General features: G+C 41.4%; 1 protein-coding gene across 1 annotated transcript in view; it reads left to right on the plus strand.

Annotated features, from left to right (window-relative positions):
- Window positions 1-267: 267 nt before the first annotated feature.
- The window catches only part of LOC119015205 (NLR family CARD domain-containing protein 3-like), a 30,160-nt gene continuing 7,376 nt past the window's right edge, over window positions 268-23,051 (plus strand). Inside the window, exons 1-9 of the mRNA XM_037090997.1 lie at window positions 268-532; window positions 874-1,005; window positions 2,885-2,963; window positions 3,103-3,331; window positions 3,494-5,273; window positions 5,370-5,543; window positions 6,100-6,273; window positions 7,561-7,734; window positions 8,298-8,471. Coding sequence (XP_036946892.1) covers window positions 294-532; window positions 874-1,005; window positions 2,885-2,963; window positions 3,103-3,331; window positions 3,494-5,273; window positions 5,370-5,543; window positions 6,100-6,273; window positions 7,561-7,734; window positions 8,298-8,471 — 3,155 coding nt within the window. The 5' untranslated portion in view covers window positions 268-293. The remainder of the gene's footprint in view (window positions 533-873; window positions 1,006-2,884; window positions 2,964-3,102; window positions 3,332-3,493; window positions 5,274-5,369; window positions 5,544-6,099; window positions 6,274-7,560; window positions 7,735-8,297; window positions 8,472-23,051) is intronic.

Raw genomic sequence — 23,051 nt, forward strand, 5'->3', positions numbered from 1 at the left:
TCAACTGCATGAAGTAGAAATACGTGACTAAAGTACCTCAGAACTGTAGTTCTTTATAGTACTGGAGTAAATGTACTTTCCTCCACTGTTACTGGTGTTTGTACAACAGTGATGCCAGTCGTGTCTGCTGGTTAAACTTCCAGTCTGATGCTCCATGACGCCATCTAGAGGACTGACAGTAGAAGTGCAGCATTCATGTGACACTGATATGAAGCAGCCAATCAGAAGAGGAGCAGCTGATGTTCTGACAGGAGACATGATGGAAAGGCTGATTTCAGTTGATGTGCAGATGAATGATTTGTGTTTCCTCTCCAGATGAAAGTGTGTGTGAGATGAGCAGCATGAATCAGTGTGAGGACAGAGAGGAGGGAGGCCCTCCCTCTAAAACCACTGGACCAGGACCAGGACCTGGACCTGGACCTAGACCTGGACCAGGACCAGGACCTGAGCCCAGCTGTGTGTCATTCAAGAGTGACCAGTCAGAACATCGTCCCATTGATTTTAAAGGACAACCAGCTCCTGCTGTAAAGAGGTGAGCTGTTAATAACATTAATATGTGACTGATTCATGTTTTAACTGTGATGAAAGATGTTTTCTGAAACCTGATGTTTATTTTCAGCTTCGTTCTTCTTCACTTAAATTTATCTTCTCACTTTAGAAAGCTGCCCAATAGAACCAGTCTTCAACTCTTCATTTCACTTTATTGAATTAGTTTGGTCCAATATTCTCTGAAGGTTTATTCCTGATGTTTTACTATTTTATTATTATTTTTATTATTTTTTTGTTTACCACTATTTTATGGACAGAAGCTTCTGTGTCTGAAGACTAGAAAGTGAATTAACATCTCTGGTGGTCTTCTTCTCTGTCCAACAGGAGACCAGCCTCTACTGGACCAGGACCTGGACCTGGACCTGGACCTGAGCCCAGCTGTGTGTCCTTCAAGAGTGACCAGTCAAATGATCGTCTCATTCATTTTAAAGAACAACCAGCTCCTGCTGTAAAGAGGTGAGCTGTTAATAACATTAATATGTGACTGATTCATGTTTTAACTGTGGAGAAAGATGTTTTTCAACTCAAGAGGAAAATTTTGAATTATTGTTGTTTTCAGCTTGCAGGGCTGTGAACATGTAAACACGCAGGTCGTGTCTGTAGATGCATCTACATCCAACATGTACATGTGCAATATGGCCGTGGTTGGGTTGGTGCGTTTGGGGGCGCGTCAGGGGTAGCGGAGGGTTGAAAATAAATGGACCATGGTTTGTTCGAAGCATAATGCCACAAAACTAAACTGCTGACGAGACTTTTGGGGAACGAACTTTGCTTGCAGCCGCATTGTTGTGATTGTCTCTCCGCTACAGAAGCGGTGGTGTAGCAAGTTAAAGCTCGGGTCTACAATCCTGGAGAGCTAGCAAGATTTGAAGTCAGTGCTCCGTCCAAAGCCACGCCCCCACAAACTTAAAGCGCATCAGCAGGGAGAAGGAGTGAGCTGAATATTTCTGGCATCGGTGAAACGTGACGTGTGGAGAAGGGAGGGACAGAGGGGGCGCAGGCAGAACAAGACATGAAGGCATCTGAGTTTTTTCTGTTCGGGCTGAATAGCTCAGATTGGTCAGCTTTTTCTCAGTCCTGCAGCTGCCACAGAGGTCTGATTGTTTTCGTTCCTTTTTCTGAATACATAATGTATTGACTACTCTCAGGATCAATGGCGGAGGGGTGGGGTGGCCGCGGTCACCTCACCCTGAATCCTGGCCACCTTATTGGCCACCAACTGCATCACAGCTGTCACTGCTTTCTGGCGTGCAGATGCTTTCCTGCACTGCGACGGCACTAACGGACACTTTAGATGCACACACATCCTGTCTTAACCCCCTCTGATAGAGCGGTGCATCAGAAATCGGCTACCTGCCTCCACAGCTCCGATGGGGTTTCTGTGGCGTGTCATCCTCTGACCCTCGAGCGAGGTCGTGGGTGAGGCGCTTCCAGCTACTGGAGGCGGGGACTGAATAATTATTAGTTTTATATATTAGATTAATATCAACCCTGGAACTGTATCATACTGCACATCCTGACAGCTGAGAATATTACTCTCAGACATTGCCCCCCCCTCGGAGGGGACTCCTTTACACATACAGACACTTCTCCCTTCAAACAGGGCAGAGCTCTGTGAGAAACAGCAGGAGAGACACAGACACAACACCTGAGGGCGAAGCAGGTCCGCCGCAGACGTGCACGAAAAAACAAGTGTGTCGCACCAAATGTGTGCCGGTACGGAGTCGTGTTGGTTTGGGCGCCTACATTTCAAATAATGGCTTTGTGTGCACTGAAGACGCTTTATCTGAAACACACACAAACGCTTTAACCAAGACGGTGGCCAAAATCACTGCATGCACCACGTCATACAGTCTCAATATGCGCAAAATAAATAAAGAAAGAAAAGCCAAGACTTTCAAGTCATCTGTGTCAAGTCTCAGTCAAGTCTCAAGTTATGAATGCCAAGTCAAAGTCAAGTCGAGTCTTTCATCAGTGTTAGTCAAGTAAGTCTCAAGTCCTCAAATCTGCGACTCGAGTCCGACTCGAGTCAAGTCATGTGACTGGAGTCCCCCACCTCTGTCATATAGTGTTTGTTTGTGAAACCTGCAGTAAAACAGTTTGTAGTTGTTATTCTCACTTTGATTCAGCTGATCTGAGCTCAGTCTCAGTTTTGACAGTATGTGTTAGCAGCCGACTCCTCCTGTCTTTTCTTAAAGTGCCCTCAACTGTTAAATCAGCTTCTGCAGTTGATCTGAAGTTCACAGACTTTCCATTCAAACACCCAAACACTGCAGCAAGTTTGTCTCTGAGTGGACAGACACAATGTGACTGATTCTTCATGATTCCTCCACAGAGTCGACCAGGAGAGCTCAGAGGTTCCCAGAGGTCCGTCTGTCCAGCAGCATCAGACACACCTGGACTCCATATTTATGGTCTGTACATGAACAACAACTACTTTTACATCCAGTCTGTTCACAATAATCTCCATGCTGCACTTTACAGACCAGTGGTGAATCTGTCCAACATGGATCTGATGTTAAATGTTGTCATTCACATAATATTCTGTTTCAGCTGCTGGAGGAGAACATTGTCACTTTTGTGAAGAACGAGCTGAAGAAGGTCCAGAAGGTTCTGAGTTCAGATTACCCAGAATGCTCAGAGAGTCAGAGGGAGGATGAGGAGGTGTTGGACGGTGAGGATGAAGAGCAGAGGAGGAGCAGCAGAGAGGCATTTCTGAAGATCACACTTCACTTCCTGAGGAGAATGAAGCAGGAGGAGCTGGCTGACTGTCTGCAGAGCAGTAAGAGGATTTCTCTAAAGATTTAACATGATGGATCAATGAGACAATTACTGAAGTCTGATGATGATGAATCTGCTTATATATTCAATCTTTAGAGGACGGAAATTGTGTTAGTGCCTTTATAAATAACTTTATGATTTTTTTGGTTGTGTGTTTATTTAGAAAGTCATTCTGCAGTTTGTCAGCGTAAACTCAAATCTAACCTTCAGAAGAAGTTCCAGTGTGTGTTTGAGGGGATCGCTAAAGCAGGAAACCCAACCCTTCTGAATCAGATCTACACAGAGCTCTACATCACAGAGGGAGGGACTGCAGAGGTCAATGATGAACATGAGGTCAGACAGATTGAAACAGCATCCAGGAAACCACACAGACCAGAAACAACAGTCAGACAAGAAGACATCTTTAAAGCCTCACCTGGAAGAGACGAACCAATCAGAAGAGTGATGACAAAGGGAGTGGCTGGCATCGGGAAAACAGTCTTAACACAGAAGTTCACTCTGGACTGGGCTGAAGACAAAGCCAACCAGGACATACAGTTCACATTTCCATTCACTTTCAGAGAGCTGAATGTGCTGAGAGAGAAAAAGTTCAGCTTGGTGGAACTTGTTCATCACTTCTTCACTGAAACCAAAGAAATCTGCAGCTTTGAAGAGTTCCAGGTTGTTTTCATCTTTGACGGACTGGATGAGTGTCGACTTCCTCTGGACTTCCACAACACTGAGATCCTGACTGATGTTAGAGAGTCCACCTCAGTGGATGTGCTGCTGACAAACCTCATCAGGGGGAAACTGCTTCCCTCTGCTCGCCTCTGGATAACCACACGACCTGCAGCAGCCAATCAGATCCCTCCTGGGTGTGTTGATATGGTGACAGAGGTCAGAGGGTTCACTGACCCACAGAAGGAGGAGTACTTCAGGAAGAGATTCAGAGACAAGAAGCAGGCCAGCAGAATCATCTCCCACATCAAGACATCACGAAGCCTCCACATCATGTGCCACATCCCAGTCTTCTGCTGGATCACTGCTACAGTTCTGGAGGATGTGTTGAAGACCAGAGAGGGAGGAGAGCTGCCCAAGACCCTGACTGAGATGTACATCCACTTCCTGGTGGTTCAGGCCAAAGTGAAGAAGGTCAAGTATGATGGAGGAGCTGAGACAGATCCACACTGGACTCCAGAGAGCAGGAAGATGATTGAGTCTCTGGGAAAACTGGCTTTTGATCAGCTGCAGAAAGGAAACCTGATCTTCTATGAATCAGACCTGACAGAGTGTGGCATCGATATCAGAGCAGCCTCAGTGTACTCAGGAGTGTTCACACAGATCTTTAAAGAGGAGAGAGGACTGTACCAGGACAAGGTGTTCTGCTTCGTCCATCTGAGTGTTCAGGAGTTTCTGGCTGCTCTTCATGTCCATCTGACATTCATCAACTCTGGAGTCAATCTGCTGACAACAAACAAACAAAAGAAAGACCGTCAATCTGCAGAGAAACGTCTCTACCAGAGTGCTGTGGACGAGGCCTTACAGAGTCCAAATGGACATCTGGACTTGTTCCTCCGCTTCCTCCTGGGTCTTTCACTGCAGACCAATCAGACTCTCCTTAAAGGTCTGCAGACACAGACAGGAAGTATCTCACAGACAAATCAGGAAACAGTCGAGTACATGAAAAAGAAGATCAGTGAGAATCTGTCTCCAGAGAGAAGCATCAATCTGTTCCACTGTCTGAATGAACTGAACGATCGTTCTCTAGTGGAGGGGATCCAACAGTACCTGAGTTCAGGACGTCTCTCCACAGATGAACTGTCTCCTGCTCAGTGGTCGGCTCTGGTCTTCATCTTACTGTCATCAGAAAAAGATCTGGATGTATTTGACCTGAAGAAATACTCTGCTTCAGAGGAGGCTCTTCTGAGGCTGCTGCCAGTGGTCAAAGCCTCCAACAAAGCTCTGTAAGTGTGGAGAAATTTCTACAGAATGCAGTGAATGTGCTGTTATTGACCCAAAACGAAATTAATTTCTTGTTCTGCCGATTATTCTTTATCCAGACTAAGTGGCTGTAAGCTCTCAGAGAGAAGCTGTGAAGCTCTGTCCTCAGTTCTCAGCTCCCAGTCCTCTAGTCTGAGAGAGCTGGACCTGAGTAACAACAACCTGCAGGATTCAGGAGTGAAGCTGCTTTCTGCTGAACTGAAGAGTCCACACTGTGTCCTTGAAACTCTCAGGTCAGGATTCATTATTTTATTTCATTATTTCTTGTAACTGTACAATTGGAGCAGGTCTAAACCAGACAGGGTAAAAAAATAATTGAAAATATAAAATCTGTCTCATATGTCAGAAGATCACCAAAATAATTACATTTCATCCTGATGGAAGCATGAATGCATTTTATATAAAATGTGGGTCCGTCAGTCTATTCTGCACTCTGGTCCCGATTTACTAATCTCAACAACCAGTGGATGGATTATTATGAGATTTGGTTCAGACATTCATGCTCCCCTCAGGATGAACTGTACATACTTTGGTGATCCTCTGACTTTTCTTCTAGCTCCATCATCAGTTCATCATTTTAATCTGTACAATATGTTGGTTCATGAACAAATATTTGCAAAACTAATGGCATTTACACCAGCTTCAGTTATACTCTGTTTTTAGCGCTGATTAATTAATTAAGAATAAGAAGATGAATATATTAAACATCAAACCCTTAAACACAGATGTGCACTGAGTCATCAGGACCCTCAGCTGATCTGCGATGTGTGTTGTTTTGTGTGTCTGCAGGCTGTCAGACTGTCTGATCACAGAGGAAGGCTGTACTTCTCTGGCCTCAGCTCTGGACTCCAACCCCTCCCATCTGAGAGAGCTGGACCTGAGTAACAACAACCTGCAAGATTCAGGAGTGAAGCGACTTTGTACGGAACTGAAGAGTCCACACTGTGTCCTTGAAACTCTCAGGTCAGGATTCATTATTTTATTTCATTATTTCATCGTACTGTACAATTGGAGCAGGTCTAAACCAGACTGGACCAGAAAAAAAAATGACAAAATATTTCTCATATGTCAGAAGATCACCAAAATTATTGCATCTCTTCCTGATGGAAGCATGAATGCATTTTATATAAAATGTGGGTGTCACGCTCAGACAAGGAGAGAGGACTCAGATGCAGAATGATTGAAGTAACGACAGGTTTTATTTAACTGATCTGTAACTCTTTAGTATGGATGACAAAACAATGGCTATGAAATTTCTATGGTGACAGACAAGACATACAAGACATAGAACACATAAAATGGAAAACGCTCCAGAAAGAGGAATCTACACTATTCTTAATTTCAAGATTATAAAACTTAAATGGAAAACAAAAACTCTCCGAAGAGGTCAGCTCACAGGCTATCAAAAATATCTACACTGAGTAATGAAAAGATGCAACAAAAGGCGCTCCACATGGAGGAAAACAAACGCCTATCAAAATCCTGAACTGAAAATCAAAGCACTAACCAAAAACTTTAGAACACAAGAATCAAACAACCAAAGAGAACAAATACAGAGAATAAAACTTGACGATACTTAACTTGGGAATTTACAATGCAAGGCTGTGGAAATGGCTTCTGTATACGACTAACGACGAAATACTTCTGCGACGCAGACAGGGGAAGACAAAGACTTTATACACATGAGGAAGGGGAGTACAGGTGAAAACAATCAAGGATTAGGGGTGACGTCAGACCGGGGACACAAGAGGAAGGGCAAGTGACCTGAAATGAGAGGAGAGTTACTTTTCAAAATAAAACATGAAAATCACAGGACAAAAAACCCAAGACAGGACATCCCTCACCGCATTGTGACAGTGGGTCCATGAGTCTATTCTGTTCTATTCTGTAGTCTATTCCCATTAACTAATCTCAACAACCACTGTCTGAATTATTATGAGTTTTGGTTCAGACATTCATGCTCCCCTCAGGATCAACTGTTGTTACTTTGGTGATCCTCTGACTTTTCATCTGATGCCATCATCAGTTCATCATTTTATCTGTACAATATGTTGATTCATGACAAGATATTTGGAAAACTAATGGCATTTCCATCAGCTTCAGTTATACTCTGTGTTTAGTGCTGATACATACATTTGTGAAAACTAAGATGATGAAGATAATAAACGTTAAATCCTTCAACACAGATGTGCACTGAGTCATCAGGACCCTCAGCTGATCTGCGATGTGTGTTGTTTTGTGTGTCTGCAGGCTGTCAGGCTGTCTGATCACAGAGGAAGGCTGTACTTCTCTGGCCTCAGCTCTGGACTCCAACCCCTCCCATCTGAGAGAGCTGGACCTGAGTAACAACAACCTGCAGGATTCAGGAGTGAAGCGACTGTCTTCTGAACTGAAAAGTCCACACTGTGTCCTTGAAACTCTCAGGTCAGGATTCATCATTTTATTTCATTATTTCATCTAACTGTACAATTGGAGCAGGTCTAAACCAGACTTTGAAAAAAAAATAATGAAAAAATATTTCTCATATGTCAGAAGATCACCAAAATTATTGCATCTCTTCCTGATGGAAGCATGAATGCATTTTATATAAAATGTGGGTCCATCAGTCTATTCTGTTCTATTCTGTAGTCTATTCTTATTAACTAATCTCAACAACCACTGTCTGAATTATTATGAGTTTTGGTTCAGACACTCATGCTCCCCTCAGTATGAAGTGTTATTACTTTAGTGATCCTCTGACTTTTCATCTGATGCTATCATCAGTTCATCATTTTATCTGTACAATATGTTGATTCATGACCAGATATTTGGAAAACTAATGGCATTTACACCAGCTTCAGTTATACTCTGTGTTTAGTGCTGATGCATGAATTTGTGAAAACTAAGATGATGAATATATTAAATGTTAAAACCTTAAAAACAGATATGCACTGAATCATCAGGACCCTCAGCTGATCTGTGATGTGTGTTGTTTTGTGTGTCTGCAGGCTGTCAGGCTGTCTGATCACAGAGGAAGGCTGTACTTCTCTGGCCTCAGCTCTGGACTCCAACCCCTCCCATCTGAGAGAGCTGGACCTGAGCTTCAATCATCCAGGAGACTCAGGAGTGAAGCTCCTGTCTGCTCGACTGGAGGATCCAGGCTGGAGACTGGACACTCTCAGGTATGATGAGTTTTGCTGCAGCCACAGATGTATAAACTTTTTATTTATAAGGTATTTGCATAAAATTGCACATTAAAAGAGAGAAAAGAAAAAAAACAACAGCAAACTACCAAACAGCAGAAACAAAATAAAAGGAGGTCATGGAATGGTGCACTTAAATAGAAAAAACAGAAAACCCAAAGATTCTCACAAATCAACATACATTACTCAGTATTGTACAGTAACATCACTGTTGAGCCATGTAAATGGACCACTTTCCCCATCTTTTCTCCCCTATCTCCTTTTGGTTATCAAACTTTTTATTCATTTAAGAGAACAAGAGAGGAAAAACAAGACAAAAATACATGTTGCACTTTTGTATACCTGACAAACAGAAAGAAGAGAAAGGCATATATACATTTTAACTTAAAAGTCATTATAATGGTAACAATTAGGCCACACGACAGAGAGACACCTCAGCTTTAAGATCTTTTAAATAATGATATATAAGTAAAGTAACAAAGGTATCAATCTACAGACATATTAATTATAATGTCAGTACACATTTTGTGCAAGAATGAAAAGGCATAAAGAAAAGAACATAAGAAAAGAAAACAAATACCAAAAAACAAACAAAAACAAAAACACAAAAACAACTGTGAGTGGAGTCCGAGATTTCAAAAAAAAAATAATTTTTACCCATTATTTTCCAAGTGATCCTTAATGTAGTTTGTCCAGGTTTTCCATAGACTCTCAAACTTGTCATTTTCAAGTCTAAGAATGAATGTTAGCTTCTCCATGTCAAAAATATCTTGGACCACCTTGATCCAGTCCTTGGCTGAAGGAGGATCTTTTGTCAACCATCTCCTTGTAATTGCTTTCTTACTAGCAAGTAGAAGAATATTATACATATATTTATTCTCCAACCCCTTTACAGTGTCTGGTCTTATCCCCAAATATAAGGTCTCAAACTCTAGGGGGATCACTACTCTCAAGATTTTTTCCATGATAATCTTGGTGTCTTGCCAATATTTTGAAATTATAGGGCAGTCCCAGAACACGTGGAAATGAGTTGCCTTGTTGTTGCCACAGAGTCTCCAACATGATGTATTTTGAGAGATCATTTGAGCTGGAGCTCTAAAAAATCGAACTGTGTTTTTCCACCCAAATTCTCTCCAAGAGATTGAAGAAGTACTTTTCCATTGTTGTACAAATATTTTTTCCCATGTCTCCGGGTGTATTGTTATACTACTCTCTTTCTCCCATTTCTCCTTTATGTATATAGTGTCCGCCCCCACTAGCTCTTGTAACACCTTGTATATCTTTGATATGTTTCCACGGCCAGGGTCTGACCTAAAACTGTGTAGAAAAATCTTCAGAATACCCAATTTGGTTGTTTGCCACTCTTCTCTATTCATTTTTTTCTGTACATAATGCCTAAGTTGTAAAAATTTATGAAAGTCCTGATTGGTTAAACCAAAACAATTTTTAAGGTCTTGGAATTGTCGCAATGTGCCTCCCTCATAAAGGTCATTATATTTAGTTAACCCTTTGTCTGCCCACTTTTTGAAACCTGTGTCTAGTCTATTTGGTATGAATTCAGAATCATATCCTATCCATCTCAAGATCCAGTATGGTTCTTTAGCTTTATTTTCACTGATTACTTTGTGCAAAATATTAGTTGATATCCTTAACCACGGATTAGTGTCTTTAAGATGACAAACCAGCCCATTGTCCACTATAATTGCTTGTAACGGTATATCACTGGAAATTTGAAGTTCTATCTCTTTCCACCTGGCATTATAAGACGGATTACAAATGTCAACCAAAACTTTAATTTGTGCTGCTCTGTAGTAATTGTGGATGTTCGGGAGAGAGAGGCCCCCTTTGCTTTGTCTTTGGCTAGTTGGAGAGTTGAGAGGCGAATTCTTGGCCTCTTCCCCTGCCAAACAAAACGTGATATTAATTTGTCTACTTCCTGAAATTTTTCCCTTGGAATTTCTGCAGGTACATTTTGGAATAGATAGAGTAATCTAGGAAGCACATTAATTTTTATTGCTTCCACCCTCTGCCCTAACCCTAAGAATGGCACTAGGTCCCATCTAGTCACATCAGATTTAATTTTAGAGATTAGGGGGTCATAGTTTTTTGATACAATCATGTGTAGATCTTTTGGAATATTCACACCTAGATACCTAATTAATTTTAATTCCCAGTTAACGTCGAATTCCGCTCTAATTTTTTGACTCGGAGAATAATTAAATGTCAAAATTTGAGATTTATGGGTGTTGAGTTTATATCCTGAGAATAGTCCATATTCCCGCAGGGTTGAGAGCAGTTCTTGAAAAGAAGTGGATGGGTGTCCCAAGTATATCAAAATGTCGTCTGCGAATAAGGCAATTTTGTGTTCTACCTGAGCCACTCTGATCCCCCTTATCTTCTCGTTCTGTCTTATCCACTGACTGAGGGGCTCTATAAAAATAGCAAATAAGAGCGGGGAAATAGGGCAGCCCTGTCGACATCCCCTTTCTAATTTAAAAGAATTTGATAGTCCGCCATTAATCCGTATTCTAGCACATGGTTTGTCATATAAAGTTTGTATTATCTTCACAAAATTTTTATGAAATTGAAATCTTTCTAATGCCTTATAAAGGAAAGACCAATTGACTGAGTCAAATGCCTTTTCCGCATCCAACCCCACCAAGACAGCTTCCAAGTTGTATTTATTTATATGATTAATTATGTGTAATGTCCTCCTTACATTATCCTGTGTTTGCCTTTGTCTTTTTTTTTTTTCCTCATTGTTTTTTATTGCAGTTTTTTTCTTCTTTTTTAACAAAGCAGTGTCTGCAACACCAGACACACAACAACAAAGCAATACAAACACAAAACGTACACAACAGCTCTTAAATATGGCCTAATACAAGAAGTGGTGGGTCATTCTTACAGTACCCGGGTGTGGATCACGTGCGCAACAGTCCTTTTAATAAAATGGTGGAAAGATCTGGTCCGATATAGTCCAAAAAAGGGTGCCACACTCTGTAGAACTGATCCACACTGTGGTGTATAACATTGGTAAGATATTCTAAAGGAATCAGTTCGAAAATTATTTTACGCCAACCACAGACAGTGGGAATCCTATCACTGACCCATTGCAAGAGGATATTTTTCCTGGCTGCAAATGTTAGAATGTTATACAATCTTTTGTTGACTGCTGCTTTTAGGTGGTCACTTGGATAACCTAGAATCAGAGATATGGGGTCCATCTCTATATCAACGTGGAAGATTCTCCCCATTTCACCTATAATTTCAACCCAATATCTTTGAAGTTTATGACAAAACCAAAAACAATGAGTTAAAGTCCCCACACCAGTTTTACACTTGAGACACATAGGGGAAAGAGAGCGGTTGAAGAGGTGCCTGCGGTGAGGGGATATATGTAATCTGTGTAAAATCTTAAATTGTATTGCTCTTGTCCGAGTACAAATTGAAATTCTTTTTGCAAGAGACCAGATGGTATCCCACTTTTCTTCGTCTATGGTTACCGACAGCTCCTTCTCCCACACACCTCTGACCCCTTGCGCATCAGTGGTAGACAAACCGTTAAGTACATGGTAAAATGAACTCAGAGACCCTTTCAACTGTTGTTTAAACAAAATTTTCTCAACATCAGATACTTCAGGGTGTTCAATAAGGGTTGTACTATGAGTGATATAATGTCTTATTTGCAGAAAGTGAAAGAAATCTTGTTTTGGCAATTTGTAACTGTTGGTAAGTTGTTCAAATGACATAAGTTTATCACCTGAGAAAAGATCGCCAAGATATTTAATATTCTTATCAGACCATCGTTGAAAGCCGGGGTCTGAGGAACCCGGGGGGAAAGCAGGATTATTTATTATTGGGGTAAAGGTTGATGTTATTTTTGATCTCCCCTCAAGACGGCGGACAAGTTGCCATGCTTTTAGGGTGTTGATTGTTATAGGGTTTGTACAGAGGGCTTTAATTTCTTTAAAATTATTACAAAATAATAAATCACTTAGTTTGCATTGTGACAGAGCTGTCTCAATATCCAACCAAATTGAAGTTTTACCCTTAACCCAGTCGTTCACAAATCTTAAATGGGCAGAAAGCTGATACATTTTAATATTAGGTAAATCCAAGCCACCCATGGAACTTGGCAGATGTAATACTGCCATCTTGAGCCTAGGTCTACGCTTATTCCAAATAAAAGAGGTGAGCCATCCATTTATGTCCTTCAATACCCTTTTAGAGAACAAGACGGGGATCATTTGGATAGGGTACAATAGCCTAGGCAGCACATTCATTTTGACCAGAGCAATGCGTCCCAACCAGGAGACGGGAAGTGACGCCCATCGCTCCAGGTCTTGTTTGATTTTCCCAAATAAGGGTGTAAAGTTAGCTTTGTACAGTTGATCGAAAGATGGGGTAATAAAGATTCCCAAATACACAAACCCATTGGGAGACCATTTAAAAGGAAAGGAAGGAACAGTAGCTGGTATTGTTAAAAGAGTACCAAGGGGCATGGCCTCTGATTTAGCCAGATTGATTTTATAGCCAGAGAAACAGCTAAATCTGTCAATCACCTCAATAAGACTAGGTATGGATGTTTCAGGGTTATTCAAAAGAATTAAAACGTCATCCGCGTATAAGGTTATTTTATGACACAGCTGTCCAATCTCTAAACTACGTATTGTGGGCGTCACCCTTATGGCCTCAGCAAGTGGCTCTATAGCCAGAGCGAATAGAAGGGGCGATAAAGGACAGCCCTGCATCACTCCTCTGTGAGTGTTGAAATAATCAGACCTGAATCCATTAGTCAGGACTGCTGCCTGTGGACCATTGTAGATAATTTTGACCCATTTTATAAAATTCTCCCCTAATCCAAATTTGCCCAGTGTATATAATAAATAAGACCACTCAATTCGGTCAAATGCCTTCTCTGCATCAAGAGAAAGCACCAGGCCGTCAATAGATTTTTGCTTAAAAGCTAGAATAGCGTTTAACAACCGTCTAACATTGGTAGCTGAATTTCGACCCTTTATAAAGCCTGTCTGGTCCTCCCTTATCAGTACAGGTAAGAGGTTTTCCAAGCGGGAGGCCAAGATTTTAGAAAGTAGTTTCCTATCTACATTTAAGAGGGCTATAGGTCTGTAGGACCCGCAAAAATCAGGACACTTCCCTTTCTTTAGAATTAAGGAAATGTTGGCCTCCCTCAGTGTCTGCGGAAATTCACCTGTAGTGAAGGAGTGGTTGAACATATCAAGAAGAGGTTCTACAAGGATATTTTGAAACTGTTTATAAAATTCACAACAGAAGCCGTCAGGCCCTGGTGACTTTCCATTTTGTAATGATTTAATAGCCTTGATCACTTCAGTCTTAGTTATGGGACTGTTAAGGGCAGTCTTCTCTTCTTCTGACAGATTTGGTAAGTCGAATTGTGTAAAAAAGTTGTGCATTAGTTGCTCCCCCTCTGGAGCTTGTTGGGAAGAGTACAGGTTTTTGTAAAAATTCTTAAAACCGTTATTTATCAGTTTGTTTTCATATACCTTGTGGCCTCCTTCATCAGATACCGCTGCGATGGTATTAGATTCTGCACGCTTCTTAACATAGTACGCCAGACATTTACCTGCTTTATCTCCATGCTCGTAAAACCTCTGTCTAGTGTATTTAATTTTCTTCTCTGCATCTCTGGTAAGAAGGCAGTTCAGCGCTGATCTGAGTGTAGTTATTTCTTGCCACAATGGTGGTGACGGGGAGGCAATGTATGCTTTTTCTTTATCCATCAACTCACTCTCTAAAGATTTTTGTTTCTCCATCCGTTGACGCTTCTTTGTTGCAGAGTACGAAATAATTAGCCCTCTCCCATAAGCTTTGCATGTTTCCCATAAAACAGAGGCATTACTGGCTGATGGAGTGTTAATATTCAAGAATGCTTTAAGTTCAGTGGAAAAGTTAGAAGTAAATTCTTCATCCTTAAGAATAGTGGTATTAAGCCTCCAGTGACGAGACTTATGAAGCGCAGTTTTAAGATTAAGATCCATAATTACTCTAGCGTGATCTGAAATAATTATACTGGTTATGTCGCATGATAAGACTGAACACAAGTCAGTTTTTGGCAGAAAAAAGTAATCAATTCTAGTTTGGCACTTATGCGGAGCTGAGAAAAATGTGTATTGTTTATCAGAGGGGTGAGTACTTCTCCAAGCATCAATGAGCCCAAACTCGTCGCATAGAGCATGTAGCGTATTGGCCTGAGGAGAGGGGGATGCAATGCTATGTGGAAATTTGTCCATAAGCGGATTTAATATTAAATTAAAATCACCACCAATAATAATGGTAGAGTTAGGAAGAAATGGGGCTAAATCCAGAAACATTTTGGTAAGAAAGGTAGTTGGATGGGCAGGTGGAAAATAAACATTCATTATTAAAATATTTTGACCTTGCAAAGTTCCCTTGACTATCACATAACGACCCTTCAGATCTTTAACACAATCAGATACTATAAAAGATACATTTTTCCTAATCAACACTGCCACTCCCCTACTTCTTGTAGTGAAGGATGAAAAAAATACTTGTCCATATGACCCTTGTTGTAACTTTAAGTGCTCATTGTCATCAAGATGTGTCTCTTGTAGCATAGCAACATCTATACCGTCCTTTTTTAGACAAGTAAATATTTTTCTCCTCTTAATAGGGCTATGAACCCCACGTACATTCCAGGTGCATATTCGCAGCTTATTCATTATTAGTCCCATTCATGTATCATACAAAGCATATTGAGCCAAAAGATTCACCACACCCTGGTTAAAAATAAAGCAATAAAATGAAAAAAGAGCATGAAAGAGCTGTGTGATAAAACATTCAAAAAACAGTAATTCGGCAACAACCCTACTAAACGTGTAGGGAAAAACCAATCTCCTCCTGCCTGTCGGTGGAAGCCGACAGGTGCGGCACGCGCTTAACTCACGCCTACTCATAGACAAAAACACAGTCTGTCCAGCACCCGATGAAGTGGGACATTTCACCTGGTTGCTTATAAGCAGCGGGAGAAAAAAAAAGAAAAAAAGGGATAAAGTCACACACGCCTGGATTCGGCAGGTACTCACACTGGTTCATAAGGCACAGCCCCGGCACAATGTGAATAAAAGGAACACTCCGGTAGATACGGAGATTCAGGGCAGCGACTCCGCGTAGATCGCAGCTGCCTCCGGTGTGTCAAATCTCTTCTCCTTGCCGTTGACAGACAGCTTCAGTGTAGCGGGATATAGAAGCGCATAATCCACCTTTTTCTTCCTCAGGCAGCTCTTCACCTCGTCAAAAGCCTTGCGTTTCTTGGCTACCGCCGCCGAATAATCATTAAAGAAGGAAACTCTGATCCGGTCTGCTGGCTGATTCGGCTGTGTAGCAAGGCGCCGGGCTGCGGCCATCACTCGTTGTTTATCAGCAAAGTTGTGAAGTTTCATGATGATGGGTCTGGCGCGTTGGTTGGTGCCCGGCTTCGGTGCTAGGGAGCGGTGAGCACGGTCCAGCTTGATCTTCCCATTTTTAGTTGTAAGGTTGAGATAGGAGGGGAGCCATGTCTCCATGAAAGTGACAGCATCAATTCCCTCCATGCCCTCGGGTAGCCCGACCAAGCGAAGGTTACATCTGCGGCTGCGGTTCTCTAAATCATCCATATGGTCTGCCATGTCAGTTACTTGTTTTTCGAGTTGTGCCACCTTTGCCTGCAACACATCTGCCGTATCTTCCACGCCTGAGATTCGTGTCTCGGCATCACCGACCCGCGTTGCCAAGGCCTGGATCCGAGATGTCTGTTCGCGGATTGCGGCCAGTACGGTATCAACTTTAGCATCCAACAAGGTTGTGATGCTGTCAGTTATCTTACTCAAAGCCGCGAGGATACTCGGGTTGATGTCACTCCCAGTTTCCTCGGCGTCAGCAGTGGCTTCTGTGTCGCTAGCGTTAGCTTCTTCAGGCTCAACCGCAGCAGGATCCACAATGTCGCTAGCTTGCACAGTCGAAGCTGTCTTTTTCTTAGACCTGGCGTTAGGCATTTTAGAAAAATAGTCGTCCAAACTCATTATAGAGTTACTCCCACACGCATTTGTAACGTTTCACCAGGTGAACTCGTATTTTGGACGGATAATCAGAAAACCTCACCGGAGCTCAACAAGACAGGTGTTCACGCTACGACGCCATCTTGCCTTCCATCTGTTTGCCTTTGTCTGATAAAACCTGTTTGATCTAGCTGTATAATATCTGGGAGTATGTTTTCTAGACATTTTGCTAAAATTGATGTGAAGATTTTGTAGTCCTGATTCAAAAGACTAATAGGGCGGAAATTGGAACAATCAGTCTTATCTTTTCCTTCTTTTGGAATTACAGTGATAATTGCCTCCTTCCAGGAGGGGGGCATCTCTCCTTTCTCTAGGACCCAATTGAGTGTTCTCAATAATACTGGGGATAAACAGTCACTAAATGTTTTGTACCAGCCTGAGGTGAACCCATCAGAGCCTGGGGACTTATCTGGTTTGAGCCTTGAGATTGCCTTTTGTAGTTCCTCCATGGTCACCTTAGATGTTAAGATTCTGTTCTGATCTTCAGTAACTGTTGGTAGGTTGAGTGAAGCAAGCATAGAATCAGGTGATTTGTCCCCTTCATGGACCGTCTGGGAGTATAGGTTCTTATAGTACTCTTCAAAACAGCTACAAATTTCCTGGAAGTCATGCTTCACTTGTTTGGTTGTTGGGTCTTTAATTTTATGCACAGCTCTCTCTGCTTGTTGTTTTCTCAGTTTGTATGCTAAGTTTTTTGCTGCTTTGCTACCCGCTTCGTAGTACCTCTGTTTCAAAAATGTTAATTTCTTCTGAATATCTGTCTCATAAATTTCTTTTATCTGGTTTTTAATTTCACAAATTTTTTTAGTAATATCTAGTTGGGTATCTTTTTTGTGTTGTCTCTCTAATTTACTCAAGTCCTTTTCTAGATTATGCAATTTTTCCTGCCTTCTTTTGTAAAGCCAATTTTGCAATGATTTTCCCCCTTAAAACAGCCTTTCCAGCGTCCCATACCATGACTGGGGATACTTCCCCATTGTCATTCTCCGACAGGTACAGCAATATTTCGTGTTTAATTTCTTCCTTCAGTTTTCCTTTGAGTATATTTGAATTAAGTATCCAGGTAGTTCTAGTTTTATTATTTCTTAAATTAAGATCCAGATAAACTGGGCTATGGTCCGATAAGTCCATTATTCCAATTTTGCATGTCCTTACAGAACCGATATCTTTATTGTACATAAAAAAATAGTCAATCCTAGAATATGTTTTGTGGGGTGTGGAGTAAAAAGTATAATCCCTGGATGTTGGATTGAACTCTCTCCATACGTCACAGATACCTATTTCTTTAATCATCTTTCTCATCTTTTTCCCCACTGTGGTATTCTGTGACTGAGTTGGTCTGGTTACATCCCACTTTGGGTTTAATCTCAAATTAAAGTCACCTCCACATATGACCATTCCCTGTGCTTTTGTAATCATAAGGTCTAAAACATGTCTATAGAACCCCCATGTTGCACCAGGAGGTGCATAAACATTAAGTAGGGTAATTTCTAGTCCTTCTAATTTACCCATAACCATATTATATCTTCCCTCCTTGTCTATGATTTCTGATGACTTTTCAAAAATTACTCTTGTAGATATCAGCGTTGCCACCCCTCTTCTGTGTCCCTTCTCATAGGATGCAGAGAATACCTGATTGAAGCCCTGTCTTTTAAGTTTAGCATGTTCAGAATTAGTTAGGTGGGTCTCTTGAAGGAATATTATGTCTACCTTGTCTTTTTTCATTTTGCTTATAATTTTACTTCTTTTAACTGAATTAAGAACGCCTTTCACATTGTAAGAAGCCAGTCTAAGTGGTACTTTGGAACTTTCCATTAATGATCACGTAGCATCCCTTGTTTTACAATCCCCCTCCACTCGAACTCTGAAAAAACTGAAACATCATAACTAACACAAACAGAACAGTCCCAAAAAAATATGAACTTGGTAGTTTTCACCATTACCTCGCACCAGACTTCCTGCTTTGAGGTCTTGTTCATGACCCTGATGGAGCCTAGATCTTCTATTGGCTCTGAGGGAAAGCCTCCACATCTCTGTGAAGGGCCCTCCTTCAAGTGAATGAAGTGTTGCATGTCCATGGAAGGTCAGGTCCTCCTCGATCAGACACGTAATATTCCAAATGTCTTTTACTCTTGCCCAAGTGTCTCACATAGTAATGTCTCCTTAGTCCGTGGAATCCGCCGTTAATGTGAAGCTGGTTCAGTTGTGTGCCCGTCTGAAAACATCGAGTTTCTTCTTAAAGCCATCCCGCTGCGCCTCAGGCTGCTGCTCCTCTCCTCTCGGGGGTCGGGTTTTATGCCACATCAAGTTCTCAACTCTGTCTATCCAGCTCGTGTGTGGTTTGTATATCGCTACAGGCAGACCTCTTTTCACCATATCTTTAGTAGCCTCCTGCGCCGAGTTGTACATGCACGTCTCTCCTTCATAAAACACTCTCATCCTGGCTGGGAAAGGGGTCTGAAACCGTATTTTGTTCTCCCTCAACACTCTTTTAGCTTCAACATATTCCCGGCGCTTCCTCAGGGTCTCTGGAGCATAGTCATGATCCACATACACTTTCTTTTCTTTGTACAGAAACCCCCTTTTGCGCCATACCTGCTGCAGGATTTCTTCTTTAGTTTTGCTGTGGGAGAATTTCACCACTATGGACCTCGGGGGAGAGTCTGCTGGGGGCTTAGGGCCAAGTGCGCGGTGCGCACGCTGGATGTTGAGTTCGGCATCGGGGGGCAGCTCCAGCTTTTCCTTCAGCATATTCTCCACAAATTTTAACATAGATGCTGAGTCGTTCTCCGACCCCTCCTCGATGCCATGAATTCTTATATTATCCCGTCTTGCTCGTCCCTCTTGGTCCGTTAGCTTGTCTTCTAATTTAGCCTGTAGCTTCAGTAGCTCCCTCGTAGCCTCCTCCAGCCCCTGCACTATTTCCTCTGTCTCTGCAATTCGTGTTTCGGCTTCGTCAATTCTATTGTTAGTTGCCTTAATGTCACCTCGTATGTCACGGAGGGTGTCTGCGTTTTCACGCCGAAACTCTCGTAGTTCTTGCAGTATCGTTTGCAGGTTAGCCATATTCGCGTCCTCCTGTGGTTCCTCGGCGTCAGGGTAGCTATCCTTGTCACCTTCGACTGATTCTTCCTCGTCCAAGCGGGTTTTTTCAATCTCTGAAATGTTTCTCCTGCTTTTTCTGGGCATATTAAAAATGCTCCTTAAGTTTGATCTATCTTTGTTTAGAGACATTTTGAGAAAATACAGCATTTTTCCAACTGATCGAGGAGCTCTGTTTTTCTGCTGCCTACCTCATGGTTGCTAAACCGGAAGTCCTCCCCTATCTCCTTTTGAAGTCGTAAGGAATAAGTCATCTGCTCAAGGAAGTGTAGATAATTCACAATGTCAATAAAGACCTTCAAGGTAGGAACATCTTTTTGGAGCCAGTACTTTGTGATTGCCTTTTTACCAGCAGCCAACAGAATCTTTAGGAGGTATTCATCGTCTTTACATAGTTCCTCTGGGAGGCACCCCAGGTATAAAGATGTGAATGTGGTTTCGACGTTAAACCCCAAGACTTCTGCAATAGTTGCTGCAACCTCCATCCAAAAGTTCTGTATTAGAGGGCACAACCAGAACACGTGGGCGTGGTCAACCCCCGTTTCTCGACAGTCCCTCCAGCATCCAAGTTGCGTGTTGGTCTGTTTACTTTTTTGTTTTGGTGTGATAAAGAATCTTATGAGGGTTTTCCAGCAAAAGTCTCTCCAAACCAGTGAGTTGGTGGTAGAAGACTGTGTTATCCAAGCATTTGTCCATGTGTCCTCTGTTAGTTCAATGTCCAGTTCCTTTTCCCAGCGTTCCTTGATATACATAGTGGTATGCCCATTTAATGATGATATGCCATTGTACAGTCTACCAATCAATCCTTTTGTACTGTTTGAACTGTAAGCATCAACAAATAGTCGAATAATTATTGGGAGTTCTTTCTGGTCAGAGCCTTTAAACTCTTTACACACATAATCACGGAGCTGTAAATATCTAAAAAAGTCCTGTTTACATAGTCCAAATGTCTGACACAAGTTTTCAAAGCTGACCAGTCTCCCATTTTTAACTATTTTACATAAAGCAGTAATGCCCACAAAAACCCACTGTCTATATCTAACATCATACAGTGCTGGCTTATAATTAGGATCATACGCTGGCCATCTGAGTAAATTGACTTCCTTCTGTAGATTGAATCGTTGAACAACCTCTAACCATATTTTCAGTGAAAAATTCACCCACTGACTATTTGTCTGTAATATACTCTGTTTACCATGAATAGATCCTATGAATGATTGGATTGGAATATCTGTTAAAGAGAACTCTATTGTCTTCCATTTGGCTTCGTAAAAGGGATTACACCAGTATATAAGAGGTCTCAGCTGAGCTGATATGTAATAATCCTGTAGGGATGGGAGGGCCATGCCTCCCTTTTCTTTAGGCAACTGAAGGGTGGAGAATCTTACTCTTGGTCTTTTATTATTCCATATAAATTGTGAAATATGCATATTCCATTCCCTAAATTGTTTGAGGAAATTTCTATAGGGAGAGATGAGAAAAGGTATAACAATCTAGGAAGAATACTCATCTTGACTGAACTGATTCTATCACCAAGGTCAAGGGGAAGGACACTCCATCTTCTCTTCATATATATTTTTGTTAACACTGCTGTAATTAGCATGGAATAATCTTACTTCATCCTTAGTCAAATTAACTCCTAGGTATTTCATTTTATTTGAGTTCCAGTTGAAGTTATATTGTAAGATTAATTCCTGTGCGGTGTATAATTGAATGTCATGACCTGTGTTTTACTAACATTAAGAACATAGCCAGCGTATGTTCCATATACTTCCAACATGTTCATTAAGACCGGGAGAGAAAATTCTGGGTTCAGTAATGTAACTAGGACATCATCTGCGTACAGACTCACTTTGTATTCATTTCCCCCGATGGTGATACCTGTAATTTTATCCTCCTGTCGTATTGCCTGGGCCAAGGGCTCAATAAATAGATTAAAGAGGCTCGGGCTAGCAGGGCAGCCCTGCCTGCACTCTCGTTCTAAGGCCACAGCGTCAGAGAAGCTCCCATTAACCTTTATTCTTGCTATAGGGGAAGAGTAGAGTGCTTGAATGGATCTTATACATTTTTTACAAAAAACAAATCTTTTCATTGTCAAATAAAGAAATTCCCACCCAACAGAATCAAATGCTTTTTCAGCATCAAAACTCAAGACCATGGAACTAAGTTTTTCTCTGTTTATGTGTTCGATAGTATGGAGGGCCCTCCTGATATTATCTTGTGTTTGTCTATTCTTAATGAATCCTGTTTGATCTTCGTCTATTAACAAAGGCATTGCAGTTTCCAATCTCTTCGTTAAGATGGTGGCATATAGTTTATAATCTGTGTTTAACATGCTGATTTGTCTGTATGCTTTACATTCCATCCTGTCTTTTCCCTCCTTGGGAATGTGTCAGGTTCAAACACCTAAAACATTCGTTAAACAAAGACTAGACAGAGAAAGAAAGACAATCAAGCGATCAGTTTTTACTTGCAAGGAGAACAGAGTGTGCGTACTGCTTCACGCTCCAAACTGCTCTGCATCACTCTGTGTTCTCCTATCTTTTATTTCCTTAGGGTGGTTACAGAAAGGTCATGGTGGTTACTCTTGCACAACTTTTTCCTCAGCACATGCATCTGCTAATATGGTCTTCCTCTTTAAAGTAAGACATAGTCAAGGCTCTTCTTATCTGGTTATGAAGCAGCTGCACAGTGAGGTTGTGTTCCAGCCTTCGTAGCAGGTGTGTAATTTCTCTATGCAGACAAGAAGCTGGCTCAGCAACGGTTACTCTTTGCAAAACACAAAATAAGCGAGTGATAATATGTACAGTGATTCCAACAGAATGACTGATATAAAGGCCTCTCTCCAGGATGGGGGAGGGGATCCCTTAGTTAGAATATAGTTAAAGCAAGTCTCCAAGAGGGGAACAAGGTGTTCTCTCATGGCTTTATACCACTCTGGGGGGAAACCATCTGTGCCCGGTGACTTATTGCTATTTAGACTTAAGATGGCTTTGTCTATCTCTTCCTTTGATATTGGCATGATTAGTTTATTATTAACTTCTTTACCTATGCTAGGAAGATCCAATGAATTCAGAAATTCAATAATTGTATGTTTTTCTGCCTGTTTCCTCCTAGTATACAGGGCTTTGTAGTATTTTTCAAATGCTTTTTGTATACCATCTGGATGACTAGTAATCTTTTTTGTTATTGGGTCTCTTATTTTATGAATAGTTTGTTCTGCTTGTTGTTTATTAAGTCTCCAAGCTAATAGCCTGGTCGCTTTAGGACCAGCCTCATAGTTCCTTTGTTTCAGAAATCTGAGCTTTTTCTCCACCTCCTCACTTAGTATTTTATCTATGTCCTGTTTAACATTTCTAAT

This window comes from Acanthopagrus latus, chromosome 24, assembly GCF_904848185.1.
Source record: "Acanthopagrus latus isolate v.2019 chromosome 24, fAcaLat1.1, whole genome shotgun sequence".
Classification (NCBI taxonomy): Eukaryota; Metazoa; Chordata; class Actinopteri; order Spariformes; family Sparidae; genus Acanthopagrus; species Acanthopagrus latus.